The 20,596-nt window shown below is 38.4% G+C and overlaps 1 protein-coding gene across 1 annotated transcript; it reads left to right on the plus strand.

Annotated features, from left to right (window-relative positions):
* Positions 1–5,387: 5,387 nt before the first annotated feature.
* SLC7A13 (solute carrier family 7 member 13) lies at positions 5,388–12,053 on the plus strand. The gene is made up of 4 exons (XM_009813361.2): positions 5,388–6,111; positions 8,884–9,015; positions 10,690–11,054; positions 11,808–12,053. The coding sequence occupies exons 1-4, from the start codon at positions 5,388–5,390 to the stop codon at positions 12,051–12,053; spliced, it is 1,467 nt and encodes a 488-aa protein (XP_009811663.2).
* The last annotated feature ends 8,543 nt before the right edge of the window (positions 12,054–20,596 follow it).

Below are 20,596 nucleotides of genomic sequence, written 5' to 3' on the forward strand. Positions count from 1 at the left end.
CCCTGCTTTACGGCTAAGACGCAAACCCCTCACGACAACCCCGCCGCAAAGCAGCACCTCCCCGCTTAGCTTGCTTGCCGCTTTTTTTTCCGTATTTTTCTTTTCCTTCCCCCTCTGCCTCTCTCCGCCGCCTCCCACTGCGGGCACGGTGCACGCGCAGAAGGGGAGGCGGGGGACCCTGGAGCATGCGCACAGCAGCAGCCGAGGCCATTGCCTGCCCGTCGCGGGGCAGCAGTGGAGGTGGGTCCACTGGTGCCGCTAAGCCGCCTGTGGGCCCGGGCCTTCTTTGCCGCTCGGGAGCGCCCAGCCAGGAGGCTGGGTTTATAAACTGGACTGCTTTGGGTTCTCCTCAGGGAAATGTGTGGGGGCTTCGGATCTTTTTAGGGCTGATAACAGTATTAAGAGTTCACTGCAGTCGTGGCTCAAAGCTCGCCACTGGCTCAGGCTGGCCTGGCCTGGCCTGGGGCCACAGATTCACTCTCTAAAAGAGGCATTTTCTAATGCACAGAAGCCCTGGCACCACTTCGAGCATTGGTTCGGTACTTGCCCAGCGGCCTGCCTGCTCAGGGTCAGTGTGCTGAAATCTGGGGCTCCGACCCTGGTATTTGTGCATGGCGTGACCCCCGCCGGGTCCTGAAGAGCAGGAAAATCCCAGGACTGTGTTGAGCTGCTGGGCGGTTTCTGCTGGCCACGACTGGCAGATCCTGCTCAGCATGGCCTGCCTGCACGGCCGTGAGAGCCTCCGGGAGACTATAACTAGTGACAAGGCACTGGGAGTTACAGTACAACTAGGATTCTGAAGAGAAACATAGCTAAAGGTGAATTTTGGTTAAACAATTTCAGTAAGACTGGACTAGATGTCCTAAAAGACTTCTTACTTGGACTGGGCACTGTACATGCTTTTTATTATCGGTGCTATTGTAGTACCCTTCTACAGTACCATATTGACATTTCTTTGTGAATGACTTTATTTTTCAGGGTGCTATAGCATCACTGTATAAGCTTAGAGTGCAACACTGAGCATTTGATGTAGAAAATGCAAGCCTGACCTGCTACAAGGAGGGCTAGATTAATCTAACCATCTAAAGTAGAAGGGGAATAATTTCCAGGGGGCAGTTCATACAGCCATTGCTGGGATTGGATGAGTCTTAACCCATCTCTTGCTTTTTACTACAGGGGAAGCCTAACAAAGTCTAAACACTTAGTTTTTAAGTGTCTGCATTTACACAGATGAGTGATACTGTTGAACATGCTCACCGGCCCTTGATTATTAATATCTGTTACTGCAAAAAATCTATCATACTTTTCTTTACACATCACAGACCAACAAAGAATGTAGACAGCAGCTCATGCAAATGCACTTAACATTCATATTTTATCAAAGAGAAGTGCTTAAAGAGAAGTAAAGTTTATGGCTAGTATGAACAGCTGTATAGGATGCAAGTGCAAACATTGTAGCATGTCACAAAACAGTGACTTTCCCTATGTTTTTTGATTTGCCATTAGTTGACTATTATGTGGGGTCTGTTTCTTGATCAATAATAAAAGAATGATGCATCTGCCAGGGAAACAAATAGATCCTTAAGACTTTTAGTAAAAGGGAGATGTATAATAAGCTTGGCAGAGTATCAGGAAAAAAAGAATATTGCCAAGGCAGTAAATTGTCACGTGCCTCTATGTGCAGATTCATTTTCTAAATAAAAGTTTGTGAAAACATTATGGGGTCTGGTGTGGCAAATGGTAAACTGGCTTCTATCTAATGGGACTTATGGAAATCCTTGAATAGCTGTTGAGGTCCTTTCAGAAGGCAAGACAAAGAAAACTACTTTGAAATGTCATGTTCCCAACAAAAGGTGAGCTAAAAAGGAGAAAAAAAAGGAGGATTATAAATAAAATTTGTCAGTCATATTAAGTAAGGTATGTCCCTTGACATATGCCAAGGAAGATTAACTGTGACTGTTTTTTTCCTAGAAGGTCTCTTCAGGTTTTTCCTTTGTTCCTCTGCTTCTTTATCCTTGGTGAATGTCAGAAGGAAGCTTCTTCAGAGACAGGACAGAAGAGTATTTATTGAAACTTTGCAAGACAAATTAGGTTCTAATTTTTGCTACATCTTCTCCCCTTAAAGGATTTGGGATAATGCAGAGATAAATCAATACCATGCTTGAAACACTGTGTAGTTAATTGAAAAGGTACTAAATAAATGTTTTAAAATCTGACATTGTTCAGACAGATGGGCTTCCTTCTAGTCCATTTAATCAGTGAGTGGATCATAGGAAAGACCTAGTGAGTACACACAGAAAATTCTTAACAAGGTTGAAATCAAGACTCCTTATCCAAGTACATTGAAATTCAGTTAATTACAATTAGGAGATAATACATATCCAATTTAGGCAACAAAAATATTCTTCCATTACTTTTCTGTATTGGTTTCTCTCTTAAATCTAGAGAAACTGCAGTGACTGAAGGTATCAGTCATGATAAGCATTAGATAGTTGATGATGAAAAACTTGACATTGAAGGCTAAAAGAATTTTGAAAGAAAATTAAAAGGGAAAATCCTAAATGCTAGGAGAACTAGCCTTTCAACCGTAGCTGTTATATAGCGCTCTCTTGACCTCATTTTGCTGTCGAAGAGAACTCAGTAGTTGGCACTCAAAAGAAATGTCGTCATTCCCTGTTGACTATAAAAATTGCAGTACTTTGGCATTTCATTTTGATGATGATACAACCTTGTAGTGTACTCCACGTAGCAGGGGAATCATAGGCTTGTCTTACAAACGTGTCTAGGTTATTTTAATCATTTATCTTTGCCCTATATTCAGCAGTTGAGTTTCTGGATAATGTCATCAAAGTGAATGTGACCAGGTACTGACTACATAGTTGGGTGTGAGGCAGGAGTCACTGACATATGAGACCTTGAGATAATCATATAGACTGTGGCAATTTATCCTCTCAGCCAGAGGGACGAGTTGGACATCTTACAGAAAACCCGGGAAATGAATATTTATGACATGCTTCAGAAGACTCTGCCCTTACATTTTGAAAAAGAAAGCAGTTTGGCTGAAAACTACCTGTCGTTGTGTAACCAGCGGTGTTTTACTGAGTTCTGCCCTGGTAATGCTCATGTTACTGTACTGTTTCCAGAATGTCAGTTTTTGTTGGATTTGTAGGAATGTTGTCATTATCTCTGCTCTTACCTCCTCCTACTCTGGCAACAACACACCAAAATGAAAAGCATACTTTGCATAAATCTCCAAAGCATTTCACTGAAAGTCTAGAAACATTTATCTGAAGTGGGCAGAAAGCGCACACAAGAAAGTAATAATCTCAGTGGGGTTTTCTGAAATCAGGCAGCTTTGTCAGAAGTAAAAAATCCTTATTAATCTGCTGCTTGGGAGATTTTGGAAATGCCTTTGTTATACTAGGAATGAACACACTTTAGGATGAACAGTGAAACAAAGTCAGTTGCATCTGTACTTTAAGCTGCCATTTAGGGTAATACTGAATTGTTTTAAAATAATAATCCAAATCCAGCCGTACATGGCCAAACACCCAAAATAAACAGTTGGAAGATCGATGGATATAAAAAAATATGTGTACATTCACAGAGAAGGAGACTCAGAAGAGGCACTGAAATAAAACAGGAGATTACATATTTTAACCATTTAAAACATTTGTCGCATTTAATTTCCAATTCACAAATACTGGGGAATAAATATTTGCATTATTTTGAATTATTCATAATACATGGTAAATGCATACTCGAACTTAAATACATATTGCAATTTACAAAGTGAATAAATGCAATTTAAAATGCATGCAAATTTTTATAAATAGAGTGTTTTGTGTAGAACTAAAATTCTTTTAGTCTGTAGGACGATGTTTTTTTGAAGGTGAAAGCTTATAGCGAGTGCTGCAGTGATTTGCAGAAGATGGAATAATTGTCTTACAGTTAAAAGCTGCTCTGGAGCTGTGGATTCTGTCACTGCCCATGCTGCATAGTTTCTGCGTGCTGATGGAAACACACTTTAACCAAGTTGTTGAAAAAATAAAAAAATAATAATCTGTGCACATGCCTCTTTTAATTAAAGGTCTTTTACATGATGGCATATTACATAAACCTATTTTTTCAGGTGGATTTATTTTCTATTTGAGTGAAAATCCTGCTGTTCAGGACCAATCTGCACCACTGTGTCTTTCAAGTTGGGCACTGTAAAAGCCATGAGTTTTGTTTGCTGCATTACTGAGCTTTGACCTTCGGGACAAAAATGGTTCTGCAACTTGACTGGTAAGAAGTAAGAACTTTGCAGCTACTAGTTTGGGTGCTTAACAACCCTTAAGGTATATGCTGAGCTTCTTTTTCAGTTGGTTTCCTGCTTTCTGCCCATTTTTCTCTAAATCTCTTAAAAAGAAAAAATACATTTTTCTTGGGGCAAAATTGTATGGCAATGGTGTATCCACATCTGATTGAAGAGAAGCTCCTTTTGCAGATTTTGAACATAAAATATACCACAGATTGTTAAATACGTAGAAAAATCATTGGCTGCACCTTAAAAGGCATGCACCAAACTGGTGGGGACTTTCAGCCTTCATCTTTCTGTTCCACAGCCCCCATACAGACAATGGAAACGATGATACAGCCCCTTCCCCTCACAGCAGTGTCCAAAGATTAATAACTGCTTAGGAAGTGCTGGGGTACTACTATAACGAGTGCTCAAGAAAAACTGGGAATAAACTGGTAATTTTCTTTCTAGGGCAGTGCTTAATGAGAGAAGTATAAACAAGCTCCAGTATACCCAGTGACTGATGAGGATTTGGCAAAACATACTGGTGACCATTGCTTATCACTGTCCATTTTATGTATTGAGGGTGGAAAAATAGTACCAGGCTGTCCAACTAATGCCCGTGTCACTGTCAGTAACATAAGGAGGGCTGATTTCTTTCTTCATGCTGCCATACCCTTCCCCTTTCCCTAGATCTGATGCAGAGGTCACGTTTACCCACCTCTTGCAGTTGTCTCTGAAGACCTATGTAAAAAAAATTGAAATCCGTTGATGAAAATCAGCCAAGAAATGTTTATTTACTGTACATGATTTGTTATGCTGTTTTCTTTAAAAATACCTCCAGACCTTAATAATTTCTGAAGTACATATTAAACCAACATGTACATGATTTGCCAGTGTTTCTTGAAGTATTTGGTTAATCATCTTCACACAGAAGACATCAAAACCCAGAGTATGCTCTCTTTTCTGAATGATTAAGCCAGGCTTCCCATAACATTTCGCTAGCAAGTAGGACCATGACAGTCTGCTAACAACAAAGTGAAAAGGAAATACACGTAATCCAGCCTCTGCAGTCATATAATCTGCTGTGAAAAAACAGAAAAAAATGGGAAAAGGAAAAAGTGATGATCCCAAAGATGTGAAAAGAAAAGAAAAGGACAAGATGCAACTCAGAAGACACATAGGTTATTTTGATGGGGTAAGTTTTATTATAGGATCAATTGTTGGGGCAGGGATCTTTGTGTCTCCCACGGGGGTGTTAAAGCATTCTTTACTGAACGTCGGCATCGCACTAACGATCTGGACTGCGTCTGGGCTGGTTTCTCTGATGGGCTCCCTCTGCTATGCCGAGCTGGGAACCGCTCTGCCCTTCTCGGGAGGAGAATACAGCCATATTAAAAGAGGCCTTGGATCCCTACCCGCCTTCGTGTTTATCTGGACGTCAACATTTACCAAGCCAGCATCAAATGCTGCTCGAGCATTGCTGTTTGCTGAATACGCCACCCAGCCCTTCTACGGCATCTGCCCTGCACCAGAAGCGCTGAAGAAATGCTTGGCCTTGGCTGTTCTCTGGTCCCTGGGGATTTTGAATGGCCGCAGTGTCAAAATGGCTGCCTGGGTGCAGACAATTTTCACTCTGCTGAAGATGATGGCCTTGTCTGTAATCGCCGTTGGTGGCATAGTTCTCCTCGTTGGTGGGAGAAAGGAGAGTCTGGCCAGGTTTGAGGATGCGTTCAGCTCAGAGATCCCCAACGTGTCACAGGTGGCTGAAGCCTTCTTCCAAGGACTGTATGCCTATGGTGGTTGGTGGTCCCTCAATTACATGGCAGGTATTTCACTCCTCATCTTTAGCTTCTGTTCTGCAGCCACCATTCTTACGTTCCTCAGCTCATCTTTGTAGTACTTGTCTCTCCTTCAAGACCATAGGGTCTCCCACGTTTTATGCGAGTCCTGTGTTTGTTGGGGCTGGCAGAAGAGGCGTTGTTCCTTTCTAGGGAAGTTTCTTGCTTCTTGTGCGGTCTCCAGGATCAGATTGACATTTCCAAAGGAGTACAAAATTTTAAAATTTAAAATCTCATGCATAAACAGATTTTTCCATACCTTAAAATGTTGCATTTTGTCTTTGCCAATGTCAGTGCATTTTTAGAAAAGGATTAAGATATCCATGACAAATTATGTGCACAGTAAGGACCAAATCCCAAAAGGTAGTTGATTAATTTATATTTAAATATCTGTACCTTCTCTGAGATTATGCAGGTTTGCACATGGGCAAATTAATTTTGAATTGTGTTAAAATATGGTCATTTTATGGGATATATAGAATGGTCAGTAGTCACTTCCTTGGGAAAACAGACTTTTGCACAGGAGATGAAGAAGAATCTAAGGAAAGTGGTATAAAACCTTTCATATAACTTGTGCTCAATTTTAAACATTCAAAACGGTTTTTAATATCCATTTACTTATTCTATTTTGTATCTGATGACACGTGGCATTTTTTCATGAAAACTGCGGAGAGAATGTTCCTAATGTTAGTTATGCACGTCACGAGTTAAATGAATAGTGTTTTATAGTATCATCAGATTTATAGAATTAAGTTGTAAGCAGATGGATGTTGCTGTTATATCTTTAACCCTATTTATCCATTGACCTCTATCACATGTAAAACATTAAATAAACTGAATGTGTGAAATGCATAACACAAAGTTCAATGGTAAGAACAGTGTGAAAATTGGGTTAATGTTTAAAAAAATGACTGTGGTTATTACAATACAGCTATTTCAGCATTAATAGTATGCTGCAATAAAAAAGGTGATCTAAATCAGCAAAGTATAATTTTGAAATCTTAGGATTTCCTTAAAGGAAAGCATTTAGCTTTGTAAGCCCAAGAAAATACAAAATTATTGGTAAAATGTTAATTTATTTCCTGATCGGTTAGGAATAGTAATAAATACCATGCACTGGGCAGCACAGCTGTTTAGACAGATGCAACCTATGCAACAGTCCCCTTCTGAACTGTATTTCCTATTCTTCAACAATAACTTCATTCCTGTGAGCTTCAGCTAAAGCATCATGTGCCAGCTGGACGGCAGGATTGTAACAAGCAACAAAACAAATGGAAAGATAAATTTAAATTGGCAGTTTTGGTGATTGTCCCATTCTGGGCTCAAAATTACCAAATGTATTTCTTACATTTGAACTAAATTGCAAATTCTCCAATAGTCCGTATCTAAATTTCACTGTTGTGCTCATTCAGTTCTTCTGGCTCTGTGCACTACAGCCAGCACTGGGGCAAGCTCAGAGCTGATGTTCTGGGCAGGAGACAAATTATATTTGAGGAAGGAAAGGGATTTCTGTCTCCTAAAAAAAGCTTAAGTAAGCTGCACATTTGACTTTTCACTTCTTCCCCCTTGTGAGTTATCAGTTGGTAATACTCCGGAAGTCTTCCTAAACGCTGAGGGAAGTGGGAAGGGGCGAGGGAGCATGAGGGAAGGGATGAAGGAGTGAAAGAAAGGAAAAAGACCCTTTTTGACTGAGATGACGATGAATTAATAGGGTTCTGGAAACCAGCTCCATCTCTTGCTGGGACTATCACATGGTCAGGAATGTGTGCCAGTGCCTCAGTTGTTCAGCTACAAAGTTTGGAGTTTTTTCTTGTTTGGTAAGAGCAGTTTTAAGCTAAGATGCTAGGCTTAGCACTGAACAGTTTTCCTCCGCCAGCTTTGCCCTGGAAAAGATAATCAACAGCAGAATCCATCTGGGAATGGCCCTCTTAAAGCCACTGCATTACTGCTCTTCTGTCAATACCTTCAGTCTCTTCCCCTTACATTTTCTGTATTTCCTGATGTAAGGGCAAAGAGAAAGGTTTTGTGCGGGAATGGGAAAATACACTCAGAAAGTTTCAGATCAGGACTCATGAGGTGATGTAAGAATAAACAAACTGACACTTACAGTCTCATGTTCAAGCTTGTGATTTGAAAGTATGGCTACTTGAAAATTTCTTACCAAATCAATTTTCTGATGTAAGTCAAATATTTGTTAAATCAGAGAAAAGTTATCACAGAATCATAGAATGGTTTGGGTTGGAAGGGACCTTAAAGATCATCTAGTTCCAGTCCCCCTGCCATGGGCAGGGACACCTTCCACTAGACCAGGTTGCTCAAAGCCCCATCCAACCTGGCCTTGAACACGTCCAGGGAGGGGACATCCACAACTTCTCGGGGCAACCTGTTGCAGTATCTCACCACCCTCATAGTAAAGAATCTCTTCCTAATAGCTAATCTAATTATCAGTCTTTTTGTCTTTTTTTTAAATCAGCCTGTCAGGTCTCTATCCGTCCCTCCTTCCAAGATAGTTAAAAGATGGCTAAATAAGAAAAAAGAGATTTGAAAAAATGAAAAATATTTTGTTTAGACTTCTTTGATAATAAACTCTTTGAGAACAACTGTAGGACCTCACAAGCAGTATAGCTTAGGAGCCATGATTAGGGGTTGGGCAGGACTTTGGTGTCAGTCTTGTCAAGCTCTGTGCAGATTTGCTACTGAAATACAGTTGCAGAAGCTGTATTGCTTGCTTTATTAGTCTTTTAAAATTGTATTTTTCAGAAGAGATGAAAAACCCTAGCAGAAATATCCCCTTAACTGTGATGACTGCTGTTCCAGCAGTAATTGTTTTTTACTTACTGGTGAACATCTCATATCTGACTGTCCTCACACCTAAGGAAATTGTCTCTTCAGGTATGGATTTTATATTTTTTTGATTAAAAAGGTGTGATCCATTGGCATACGCATCTGATGTCAATTTACTGGGTTACTTTTGCTCGTCTAACTTCACAGTCAGGAAGTCTGGGTTTCATTCTAAGTTTCAACAGAGAATTGTTGTTTAATTTTACCGTATGACATAAGTTGGACTGAATGCGGACAGATGTTATTAGGTGTTGAAAATGTTGGCACTGTCTGAAAAGACATCAGAAGTGTATTAAAACCCTGAAAATCAGGTGAAGATCAGGTCTCTGTTGAGTATGGAGAAGGCCTTTGTTTTCCTGTAGTTTTAATCCTCTCTCCTCCTTCCTCCCTATGTCATGGTGTCTCAGGCTAAATCTGTTACTGTTTAGGAGGTGGTTGAGTCCACCGTGATAAATAATATAGAAAAGACTGTGGGCACAAAAATGTAGCCATTTCGGGGGTATGTGTTAGTTATTCATGATAAATATTGTGATTCCTTAGAAGAGCCTGTACAAAAGTCCAGTGTACGTAAAGCCTCTCTCAGATCCTGTACCAATAAGCAGCCCATGAAAAGGTCGAAGAGGAGCTGTATTTCTCCTTGACTGTCCAAACAGCACCTTTTAAATACCACTCTAATGAGACTGAGCTGTCAGACCTTGCCTCCAGGAGTGACAAAAAACATACCTCATTTGGATGGATCAATTTTTTTTTCCTGTGAGCACAGCTCAATAACATAAATGGGAGCAGTGTAGCTGTCACTCAGCACCCTCTTACTATCACTCAGCCACTGTCATGCTATCTGCTGGGAGAGATGCACACATTTGCAGATCCATCCTACAATGAAAGAGGCAGCGAATACCAAAGTATCCGTGAATAGCAGCTGCCCAGCTGGCATGGGCAGCTCCAAACATACTGGGGGAGCTGTTCTTATCTGTGTCAGCTGAAGAGATAGCCTTAAAATTACAGCTCTTGTTTCAAACATTGCTATACATTGCTGCAGTTCTTGTTGTTCACTACATTTTTTGAGCTGTTGTTTTCCCCATCTCTAATAACTTCCAATGCTGCACAGGTCACTGCAAGACCTATATTCCTCATGGCAGTTGGTTATAGACCCACTAAACACTAGTCCTCGCTACAATATGGGCTATAGCTAATTTCCAAGCAATACTGAATATCTCTTGTTCAGAAATAATCTTTCACATTTCCCAGTTCCACCAAAGCAAAACCTCATTAATAACATGCTCACTGAGCTGTCTGTGCATGTACATGCGCTCATGCTGGCAGTTTCCTCATAACAGTAGATCATGTCACCACTGTGGTCACACCGGGGACTAATGCGTTCATTTTCTTTCCCTGCATGGCCTTGCGTGTACGTTTGTGATTCATGGCGGTGAGATGCAGCTTGCTCCCACTGGGCAGTCCATTATCATGGTATTGGCCCCAGCAGGTTTACACAGCTTGGTAAGGGAAGCACTCCTTCTTGCTGTCTTACCCCCCCGGAAATTTTTACCTCCTGAATTAAATACCCTTAGGATTAGATTAGTTATGTTTGTGTACTGTAGCAAAAAAACAGGCATTGCTGGGAAATAATACGTGTTTCTTGTATTTTAAGTTTTGTTTCTGTTGAGTCTGTCAGTAATTCAGAACATGGTACCTACACTACACTAATGCTTTGCTTTCTTGCAGTTGCTGTGGCAGTGACTTGGGCTGATCGAGTGATCCCCTCTGTTGCCTGGATCATTCCTCTCTCTGTTGCTGTCTCAATATTTGGTGCCCTCAACAGCAGCATGTTCACACTAGGTCGATTAAGCTATGCTGGAAGTCAGTCAGGACATTTACCTGCTTTAATATCCATGCTTAACGTCCACTCCTGTACTCCAGCACCAGCCATGATTTTTTCCACCACCATTGCATCCATTTTTATCATCCCCTCTGACCTTATTACATTAACAAATTACTTCGGATTTTCTGCCTGGCTTATGATTGGATTGACTTGTGCAAGCCTGATTGTACTTCGATACCGGGAACCTCATCTACATCGACCATACAAAGTAAATGGAAATAAGTTACAAAAGATTTTTACAGATATTTTGAGTCATGGGTAGCATGCAAAAGTTACGGAACAAGTGCAAGCCAAAAGTGGATAGTCACTACAAAAATGCAAATAATAATCACAATGTTTAGAGCCTTATTCAAAAACTTTGCTTCACTGTAGAAGGAAAAGAAACAAAGCAATGATCTCTGCCCCAGAGAGCTTGCGCTTGAAAACAAGAGACGGATATATGCAGAATAGAGGAGAGGTGCAAACGACATGAAAGCATATTAGTGTGGAGCAGTAACCAGAACAGTGTGGGATCCAGGCTGCCCATTAATGGTTGATTAAACCTTGATCTACTCTCATCTTTCCTGACACACCACAGACATTAAGGATAGGTTTAATTTCCTCTCAATCTAGCTGTCAGAAAGCTGGGTTAGAAGTGTATGCTTATTGTGAAGGCTTCTTCTAGGCACCCAACCCTGAGTTTCTTTTGGGAGCCCATAATATCATATGCGGACAAATAGTTTTCACGTACTGCCTATCTCTCCCCCTTGACGATAGAAGGAGCCTGAACAAGTATTTTAGAAAAGGTGCTGATCTTGTAGGTAGTTTGAGGTCAGATGAATCTCATCCTGGGTGAGATTGCAGCAGCATGAGAAATGGTACTCTAGTGTAGCAAAGAACACATGATTACTCTTATGAATGAGGCATAAAATCACAGTTGGTCAGTTTATTTCCTAAACGAGTTTTTTTCTTTCTCCTGCAGGTGTTCCTGCCTGTTCCATTTGTGATGGTGGCAATGTCTGTCTTCTTAGTTTTAGCTCCCATAGTCTGGTCTCCAAACCTGCAATATGTTTATGCTTTCCTGTTTATGCTGGGAAGCCTTATTGTTTATCTGCCTTTTATACATTTTAAATTGCATTTTGCATTTCTTGATAAAATTACTTGCCACTTACAGCTCCTGTTGGAAGTCTCTCCTGCTGATGGATCTGCTGAGGGCAAATGTGAATAATGGCAAATGTTTAATCCCAGTACAACTAGCAGCCAACAGAGGATTTTGTCTGAGATTGTAGAAGGCACAGGTTAGATGTTACATGTGATATATAGGCGTGCATGCATGTGCATGCATGTGTGTATGTATATACATATACAGATGAATATACATATATTGCATACATACATACACACATATATACATATATGTATATACATATATGCACTTATATGTATATATACATGCATGTATATGTATATATACACATGCATATGTATGTACACACATTAGCATAGTGAGTTAATATGTATATATTTGTGTCTGTGTGTATACATACGTATACATAGATATATATGTATACTTATTTAATAGGTGCAAAGAATCTCTCTTAAACTAGTAAAATCTGTAAAATGCTCTCCCTTGCTCCTGAAGACACAGTTAAAGTTGCATATATTCTTGTAATAATAGAAATAAGACTAAATTATAGCATAAATAATTATCAATATTATAATATAATAAATGAGTAAATACATACTTAACAGCATCATTATATAAATATACTTTTGGTCTCCAAACTAAATTGTTTGCATTATTTTTAGTTTGTAGTAGCTTGTTTATTAGAAATTCTGGTGTTAAAGGCTTTATACTTCTGTTCATCTGCTACCTTTTTTGTCTGAATTTATTTTTAATAAAAACCTTTGAAGAATGTAATACAATTGAGACCTTTTTTAATCCCAAGAAAACCATACATGTTGCATCTTAGCTATTTTAGAACAACACATACAAATTCAGGGTGAAATCTTATGAAGCATCAAATAAGGCAGTAAGAATTATTTATCCTCTTCGTCACAGCAATAAAACTAAAGATATGTGGATTACTTTACTAAATTCTTTACATCTTAGCATTAATATTACCTTATTCCTTGGTTTCTTTTTGTCGTTACTGAGAAATAAGAGCTTTTTAGGCCCCCTCCCCTCCATTATGTTTATTTTGTTTATGAAAGCAGGATCAATAAATTCTTTTTTATTTTGATAATTGGGCCATATTAAGTTCACATATTGTTTAAACTTCAAACAACCAGTACACAAGAAACATCACATGTTTAGGTGATTAATCTTTTAATATATGCTGTTATATTTATAATTACAATAAAATTACATGTGTAATGTGGTTTTTCAAACCTGTCTATTATAGCTCAGCAATACAACCAGTAGATGGCTCCAGACTAACATCTGTCTTACACCGTGATACTCTGGGTTGCTGGATGTTGTATTGGTGAGAGAAATAGTTTTACAGAGCACTGTGTTATAACACTTCCAGCAGAATGAAAAAATTCTTGCTAGAAGACTCAATTCTCTGATATATCAAAAATTTAGAGGTCAGAATGATAAGACTTTATACATAACTACCCAAAGTGTTGGTACCCATCCATAATGCTGGGAACCAGTTGAAGGTTTAAGAGGATTTGACTTTGCACTGGAACAAGCACCCAGATGAAAAGAAGTACATGAAGAAAGTGGCTTTTCTCACAGCAGGTGACGTACACAGAACAAAAATTTGAATTAAAAATTAGACCTTTTAAAATGCTGTAGGAAAAAAAGTCCATGCAAATAAGGAGTGGCGTGAATACAGCTGAGCTGGAGACTGGATCCTGCTGAAAGCAAGGCAGGAATCAATGTTTAATTTCACTCAATAGTGCTATTGGAAAAACATTTCTCTTGCTATTTAATTTTAAAAAATCACAAGACAAAATTTTATAGGAGTAATATTTTAAGAACTGAATTCTAGTGAGTATTAAATGAAGGAAGGGTTTTACTGTGACTAAAGCACTAACCAGGGATTTGTAAATGCAGGTGTGGTGCCTGACAGTGCCATAGATTTTCAACTGATTTTGATCAAGTTACTTATTTAAACCCATGTTTTAATATGTAAACAAAAACGGAAGTTATAAGAAAAAAAATGTGTATGGAACAATAATACTGTGTTGTAGAACACATGGTTAGAAAAAGCAGACATCGGGGGATGTTGCTCAACTGGATGTGTAATTTCTATGTAATTTCTTGTCAGTAGATCCACTTGAGCTTGTTGGTACACTTGAATTCCATAAGGAGTTGGGTATCTAGTGAATATGTATGTCAGGGTATGTTTGGGTGATTGGAGCATGTATCTGTTAATGATACAAACTTCAAATTTACAGGTTTAGCAGTTTCAACAAATTAGGAAACTCAAAAGTCCCAATGAAATGTAGTATGAAATAAATTGTATCTATGTATCTTTTTGTAATACGAAGTAGATCGATAGTTTTTCTTTTAACAAAAATCTAGGAAACGGCGCATAAGCAGGCACACATATCCCCCACAGTTTCAACGTTTATTGCCAAAGGGTGAGCAAAGACGAGAATGGTTAGAACAGGTCAGAATTAAAACTGCCCATGCAAACTTAACCTGCCCCCCCTGTGAAGGCACCTTATAATGGCCTTTGATTATCAGATCATAAAATATTCTTTGAATATACCCTTATCTCATTTATTGGATAGAATGGATGGTGCCTGGATAATTCACTATTATTTTCTTCCCATTTCAACATGTGACCTTACGCTTTATTTATCACTCTCTGCTCAGATGCTGTTCTTGATAGACATTATTAATTTCTTACAGACTTTTCTATGTTATGTTCCTCATAACAGCATCTGAGCACTTCACAAACAATCACTAATTTGTCTATACTCTCATGAGCTGAATCAGTGGTATCATCTTTGCTTTGCGGAAAGTGAATTAAGCTGATTTTTAGGTTGCACAGCAAATGCATTTTGTGATGTTCCCTGAGATCCTTCAATTCAGATCAAGGACCTTGATGGAGAACTATTGATGGAGACTTAGGTCCAACTATGGATGTTTCTTTATCTTAGGAAGCAGGGTAAAGAGCTTGGGAATTGGTGAAGATACACCTTGTATGGATATGCAGCCGCTATATGTAGATTTCAGTTCTTCCACATCTTTTAGATGGAAATAAAGGAAGTATGGCCAAAATTGTTCACTAACTTTGGATGCCTAAGCTGAGGTACCTTGGACCTGATTTTTCTTAGAAATTAGTAAGTTCAGAGTGCCTATAGTCTTCTGGAATTAATTTCCAAGAATAGTAAAAAAGGAAAGAAGGACAAATTATCACAGTCACTTTGGTTTTGATGAATAGCAGGTATCCTATAACTCAACTTCGGACTAACTGTGGGTAGCTGCAATTCCTTTAAGACATACAGTCTATGAAACGTTAAATTACAACTATGAGCGTTTAAAATTCCACCAAATCAAGCCATGAGGATTTAAGATAGGGTATAGAAAATGGGGAAAAGAAGTTTAAAGACAATTTTTAAAAATGTTGGTTTAAATGATTCCAGTATGACCTTGGGATTTTATAGGGAAAGAGAAGTTTTAATTCTTCTGAGCAATATTCAAATTCCTTAATCCATCAACCCTTCTGCAAGTGCCACCTCATTCACTACATCAAATTCCATTTCTACAGCAAATGAGGGATTGGCTACCTCACATTCTTCGACACAAACTGTTGACTTATTCCCAGATCTGAGAGAGATAGAGGTCTTCTGAAAAAGAATGCTCTCATTAAATGACCTGCTGTTTGGAAAGGGACTCACTCAGCTGAGCTGAATTAACATTGTAAAAGCAATCTCAGATATGTTATTGCCTATCTTCTGAATATGAGTCGCTTGATGTTCTCTTAAAGCAGCTCTTCTTTTGCCTGAGTGTTTTAGAATGCTAAATCATAAAGAAGCAAATACAGTATTCAATTTATATAAATTTCCTGTTGTTGCTGGATCATTCCACATTTCCAAGCACTAAGCATAAAGGAACAGAATTCAAATTCATAATTCAAATTAGCTACTCTGGCCAAAAGCAATTCAATATTTTGACATTATAGCTTGTTTTCAGTGACACTAGTTGGTCTCAGCTGCTTTCCCACTTGAACATACCTCATAAAATGTTATATAGAAGTGTGACTGGTTCAGTACTAGACTATATCAGACATTTATTTAAATTTTTAATTTGTTTTTTTTTTACCTGTGACTTCATAATTCTTTTAAGATCATGCATACTTGCATGTTTCAGAAGTTCAAACTTACAACAAATAAACTTAAAATGTGGATATTTGTTTTTCAATACTGTACTGGCCCAGTTTGTCATGTAACAAACCTAGCTGTTTTTCTAGGTTCCTAACACAATATTTGTATGTATATCTGCATTACTTTTTTTTGCCATTATCTCCTTAAAAAGCCAATGTAAAAAAACAAATGATAATCAGTCTTACTTTAAAAATTACTTGTAGTTACACATCATGCTATCTCCATGTTTGCTGATGGCTTTACAAAAAAATTTCGCTCTGAGGCAAAAACCAGCAATTGTACAGAAGAAATGAAAAAAATAATCAATTAATTGATTTGCTTCCCTTTTCATAGTTATTGTTAACTGTGATTCCAATAAAAAGATAATCAACTCATAATAAACAGTTGTACATTTTTGTTTGTTCTTTGATGTGGTGATTTTTGGTTGGAACCTCTGGTTTACACAGGGGAGGATGTGTGAGGAGCTGCCTATAGCTGTTAGGCATGGAGGGGCTCAGACCTTCTGACTTCTAATCTTAGGTTTGATATATGCACTGTGGGTGTTGCTAAGATTCCTCACATCTCAGTTTCCACATCTGCTAAACCAGAAACAATTGTGTTTTAACAACTTACAGGTCAAAAGCATGTTTGCTTGTCACCTTCTCTTCTGAATCGCAGTGAGAAATCATTCTCGTCATTGCCCTCTATGACTTACTTCAAGTGATAGGGGACCCTGAGCATTCCCAGTTCTTACTGGCTTGATTTGGAGGGGTGAGAACTGTACGTGCTTCAGGAACTTTGAAGCTGTTTCTATTTTGCTTTGGAACAGGAAATTAAACATTTTTAAATTAGCAGGTTTGGATAACCTGTATCCAACTGGTTTAAAGGCACCATTGAGGAGCTTGACTATTAATGTTGATTTTCAATAACTTCAACTCTTGCAACACAGGGGAAGTTTTGGGAGAGCAGAAGAAAGTTAACATGCCAGTATTTAAAAAGAATAAAAGAGATGACCCGAATAATTATAAGCTTGTCAGTGTGACATAAATCTTTGGAAAAAAAATGGGACAGCTAATATGAAACTGAATTGATAAAGACTTAAAAGAGAGTAGCATAATTAATGCCAGTTTGTTTGTGTTTATGGAAAATAATCCTATCAAACCAGCTTTGCATTTTATTTTCTCTAATTTTGGTTGATTAAAGGATAATAATGTTGATGTATAATACTCAAACATCTTTACTTGAAATGAAATGAGAAAAGTCTTATGAAATATCTGGAAGATGACAAAATCAACATGACACACATTAAATGCTTTAGAAACTGGCAAATGAGATCTCAGTTTAACCTGTGAAGAGGAGTCTCCAAAGCAGCCCCACAGAGATCAGACCTTGATTCTACCCTCTTTCATGTGCCTGTCAGTGCTCTGTAAAAATGGAGCTATTGCTGAAAAAGTTTATACATGAATAAAATGGAAAATGGCAAAAAAGGTTTAAGATGACAGAGAACAGAGCCAAAAAAATCAGCATTCTGTGATCAGCTGGTCAGAAGCAAAGAATATGCTCTGCAAAATTTATGGTCATATGTAACATATGTAACAGCCGGAACCACTGCCCTGTTTCTGGTGGCAGCACACTGTTAGATCAATTTTGTTGCCGGTGACTATGAGAAGTGGTCCACAGCCATTGTGAAAGGTCAATAGAACTGAGCTTCAGTGAGATTCCGTTGCTCTGTGTTGCATTGGCAGCAATGCTTAGACCTCCTCTGAAGAACTGGTTCCAGTTCTCTCTCCACAGTGGGAGAAGTGGCTGTGATTTCTCCTTGAATCCTTTCCAACAGCAGCTAATGACACAAAACCAACCATGAATGATAGCTGGAACTTGGCTATTTTAGCTTAGCCAAATGGAAATAATTTGACTTGATGCAGAGCAAAATATTACTAACTGTCTTTTTAATTTAGCAGATAAAGATACAGCAAGATCCTGGACCTGAATGTTGAAGCAATTCAGACTAAATTTGAAGTACATATATATGTTATTTTGCTAGGCTCACTATGTTTATTCAGACCTTGTTAAAAATAAAAATATATTCAGGAAACATGAGACTATGTTATTTCTCCCATTTCTTAATTCCTTCTTGCAACAAGTAAGTTGTAGCCTTTGACATACTTTCCAGCAGAAATTTCTGTCCAAGCCATTTCTATCAATGTTTAAAACTTTCTCTTACGCAGCACATTTTGACAGCTCTATTTTTTTTTCCAAAATCATCTAATCATTTCACTTTGTGGTCTTGAGCTCAGTCTAAGCCAAAAAGGTTATGGCATCATTTTGAATTTACTTTCAAAAGCTGCTGAGGATAAACACGACATCTGCCAAAAACGTGTCAGTTGAGTTTGATCATATGTATTTCAGTCTTTGTAAAAGATGCCTTTCTGATCTGAAGTTTATCCTCATTACAGACAGTGGTTGGACTAGTTTGGCAGAACTGCTGCGGCAAGTGCATACGAAATACCCAAAAAGTCACCCAAACGGGAAAACACGCAGGACACTGAATTGTGGTCTTCAGCTTTGTCTCCAGCATAAGTTTTTAAATTTGCTATCAGAAATGGCATCTCCTCTGTGCATTCATTGCCATGCAAGTTTACTGCCTGTTATCTTACACTTGCTGGTTAATTAAGTTTTAGTTTCCATTAGTACTCAAGTCTGGGTAATTGTTCCGATGTGTAAAAAATGCATTGCTAAATATATTTCCCTTCTGAATTTGCCTCCTTTGACTTTCTGGTTTGGTTTTAGCTCTTTCTTTGTTTGCTGTTACTGAATTTCTGTTCACTGTATAGATTTTATTAGACTGACCAAGTCATTACAGAACTTCCCGTGTTCACAGAGGAAAATCTTCACTAAAATTAGGGGGTTTTTCCAGGTTATTTAATGAAATTGATTATGTGATTCTTTCTTCATTTTTTCTTAAGTGAGCTCAATCAGCATCCTCCGAGGACACTAAAACTGGGCTTAGTATCTGAGAAGCAGTCACACAGATGATGTAATGTAGAGTCCTTGTAGGGTGAAACAGAGGAATTTTTACTTGGACTGTGTAAGTTATATTCCAAGACTGGCCATACTGTCACTAAGGAGTTATTCTTAGCTAGTTATTTGTCAATGTTTCTAACACCTACTCCAAAGCAGTCATTCCAAGGGGAGGCTCCCACACCCTGGAAACATGACTTGTATTTCTTGTTTTGGATGGGTGATACAGAAATTCGTATTTCAGTGTCTGTGTCTGGATTATTCAGCATGCCTTGTAGCAGCAGCTTGCCGTAAGACCAAGCCAAATACCTTAAAAAATTAGAACCTTATTGCATTGTCATTATTACATTTAACTTGGGGGATCCCATACATAGTTCATAATCACTTTCCCAGTGCAATAGAAGAGTACATTGTGTTTGTGGTACATGATCATGCTTGCAATAATTTGACTTTATATATTTTGGAGAAAAACTCTGCTTCTTCTTGATTCTCTTAGTGTCATCCAGATGTTTTGATATGGGCTTTTTTTAGCCTTTTTCCTGTAATCAAGATAATGCCTATGTTTTAGTTGGAGGAAACACTATTCTCTGGAGCTGAAACACATTGACATATTCCCTGCTTAGTACTAACTTCAGCCTTACCAACTTCAGCCTTACAGCCTTTTAAAAAACTGCACAATTGGAAGAATCAATATTTAGGGCATCATCACTAGGAGCGTAATTAATCTTTGGGATTTTATATATAATCAATATCAACATCAGACCCTAGAGACAAGGCTTTTCCTTCAGGAAAAAAAAAAAGAACCTAAAAATCAGCTTTTTAATTGATCTTTTAGTCTCACAAATCCTCATTTCCTAAAATGCTTGGCAACATGTGGTTCTTACTCAACTATTCTAAATCAGACATATAATTTGAGGCCTAAATTAAGGACTCGTTTTGGTTTTGCTCTTTGTTTTCAGAACTTGCATGCATGACAATACTGGCCAGGTATTTCAATAAGTTATACAAGATTATTCCTATGCTTAGGTAAGTGGCAGAGTCACTATAAAGCTGGTATCAGGTTCATAACCTTAACTGGGACGTAGTTGAAGTGCATCCAATCCTTGATCATGTCACAATATTTCTTCTGAAAATCTTGATCAAGTAATGCAGACCTGGGAGTGGGTTTTCGGAAAGGTATGTTGAGATCTCAGCATCATGTGGAGATGTCTGAAAAAGTTTTAAATGACCTGCCACCATGATTTCTGTGTGGTCAATGTTGCAACTTAGCCCCCTTCAACTGAGAGCCACATAAACCAGCACCTTCAGGTAGGAGGTGTCAGCAGCAACCCTCAAAGAGAAGGGTATGCCTTGGATCACAGTTCCCTTTGTGTCTGGTGGAGTGAAAGCATCTCCCTTCACCCATGGTTAACCTAACAGTCTTCA

The sequence above is a fragment of the Gavia stellata genome, chromosome 3, assembly GCF_030936135.1.
Source record: "Gavia stellata isolate bGavSte3 chromosome 3, bGavSte3.hap2, whole genome shotgun sequence".
In the NCBI taxonomy this organism is placed as follows: domain Eukaryota; kingdom Metazoa; phylum Chordata; class Aves; order Gaviiformes; family Gaviidae; genus Gavia; species Gavia stellata.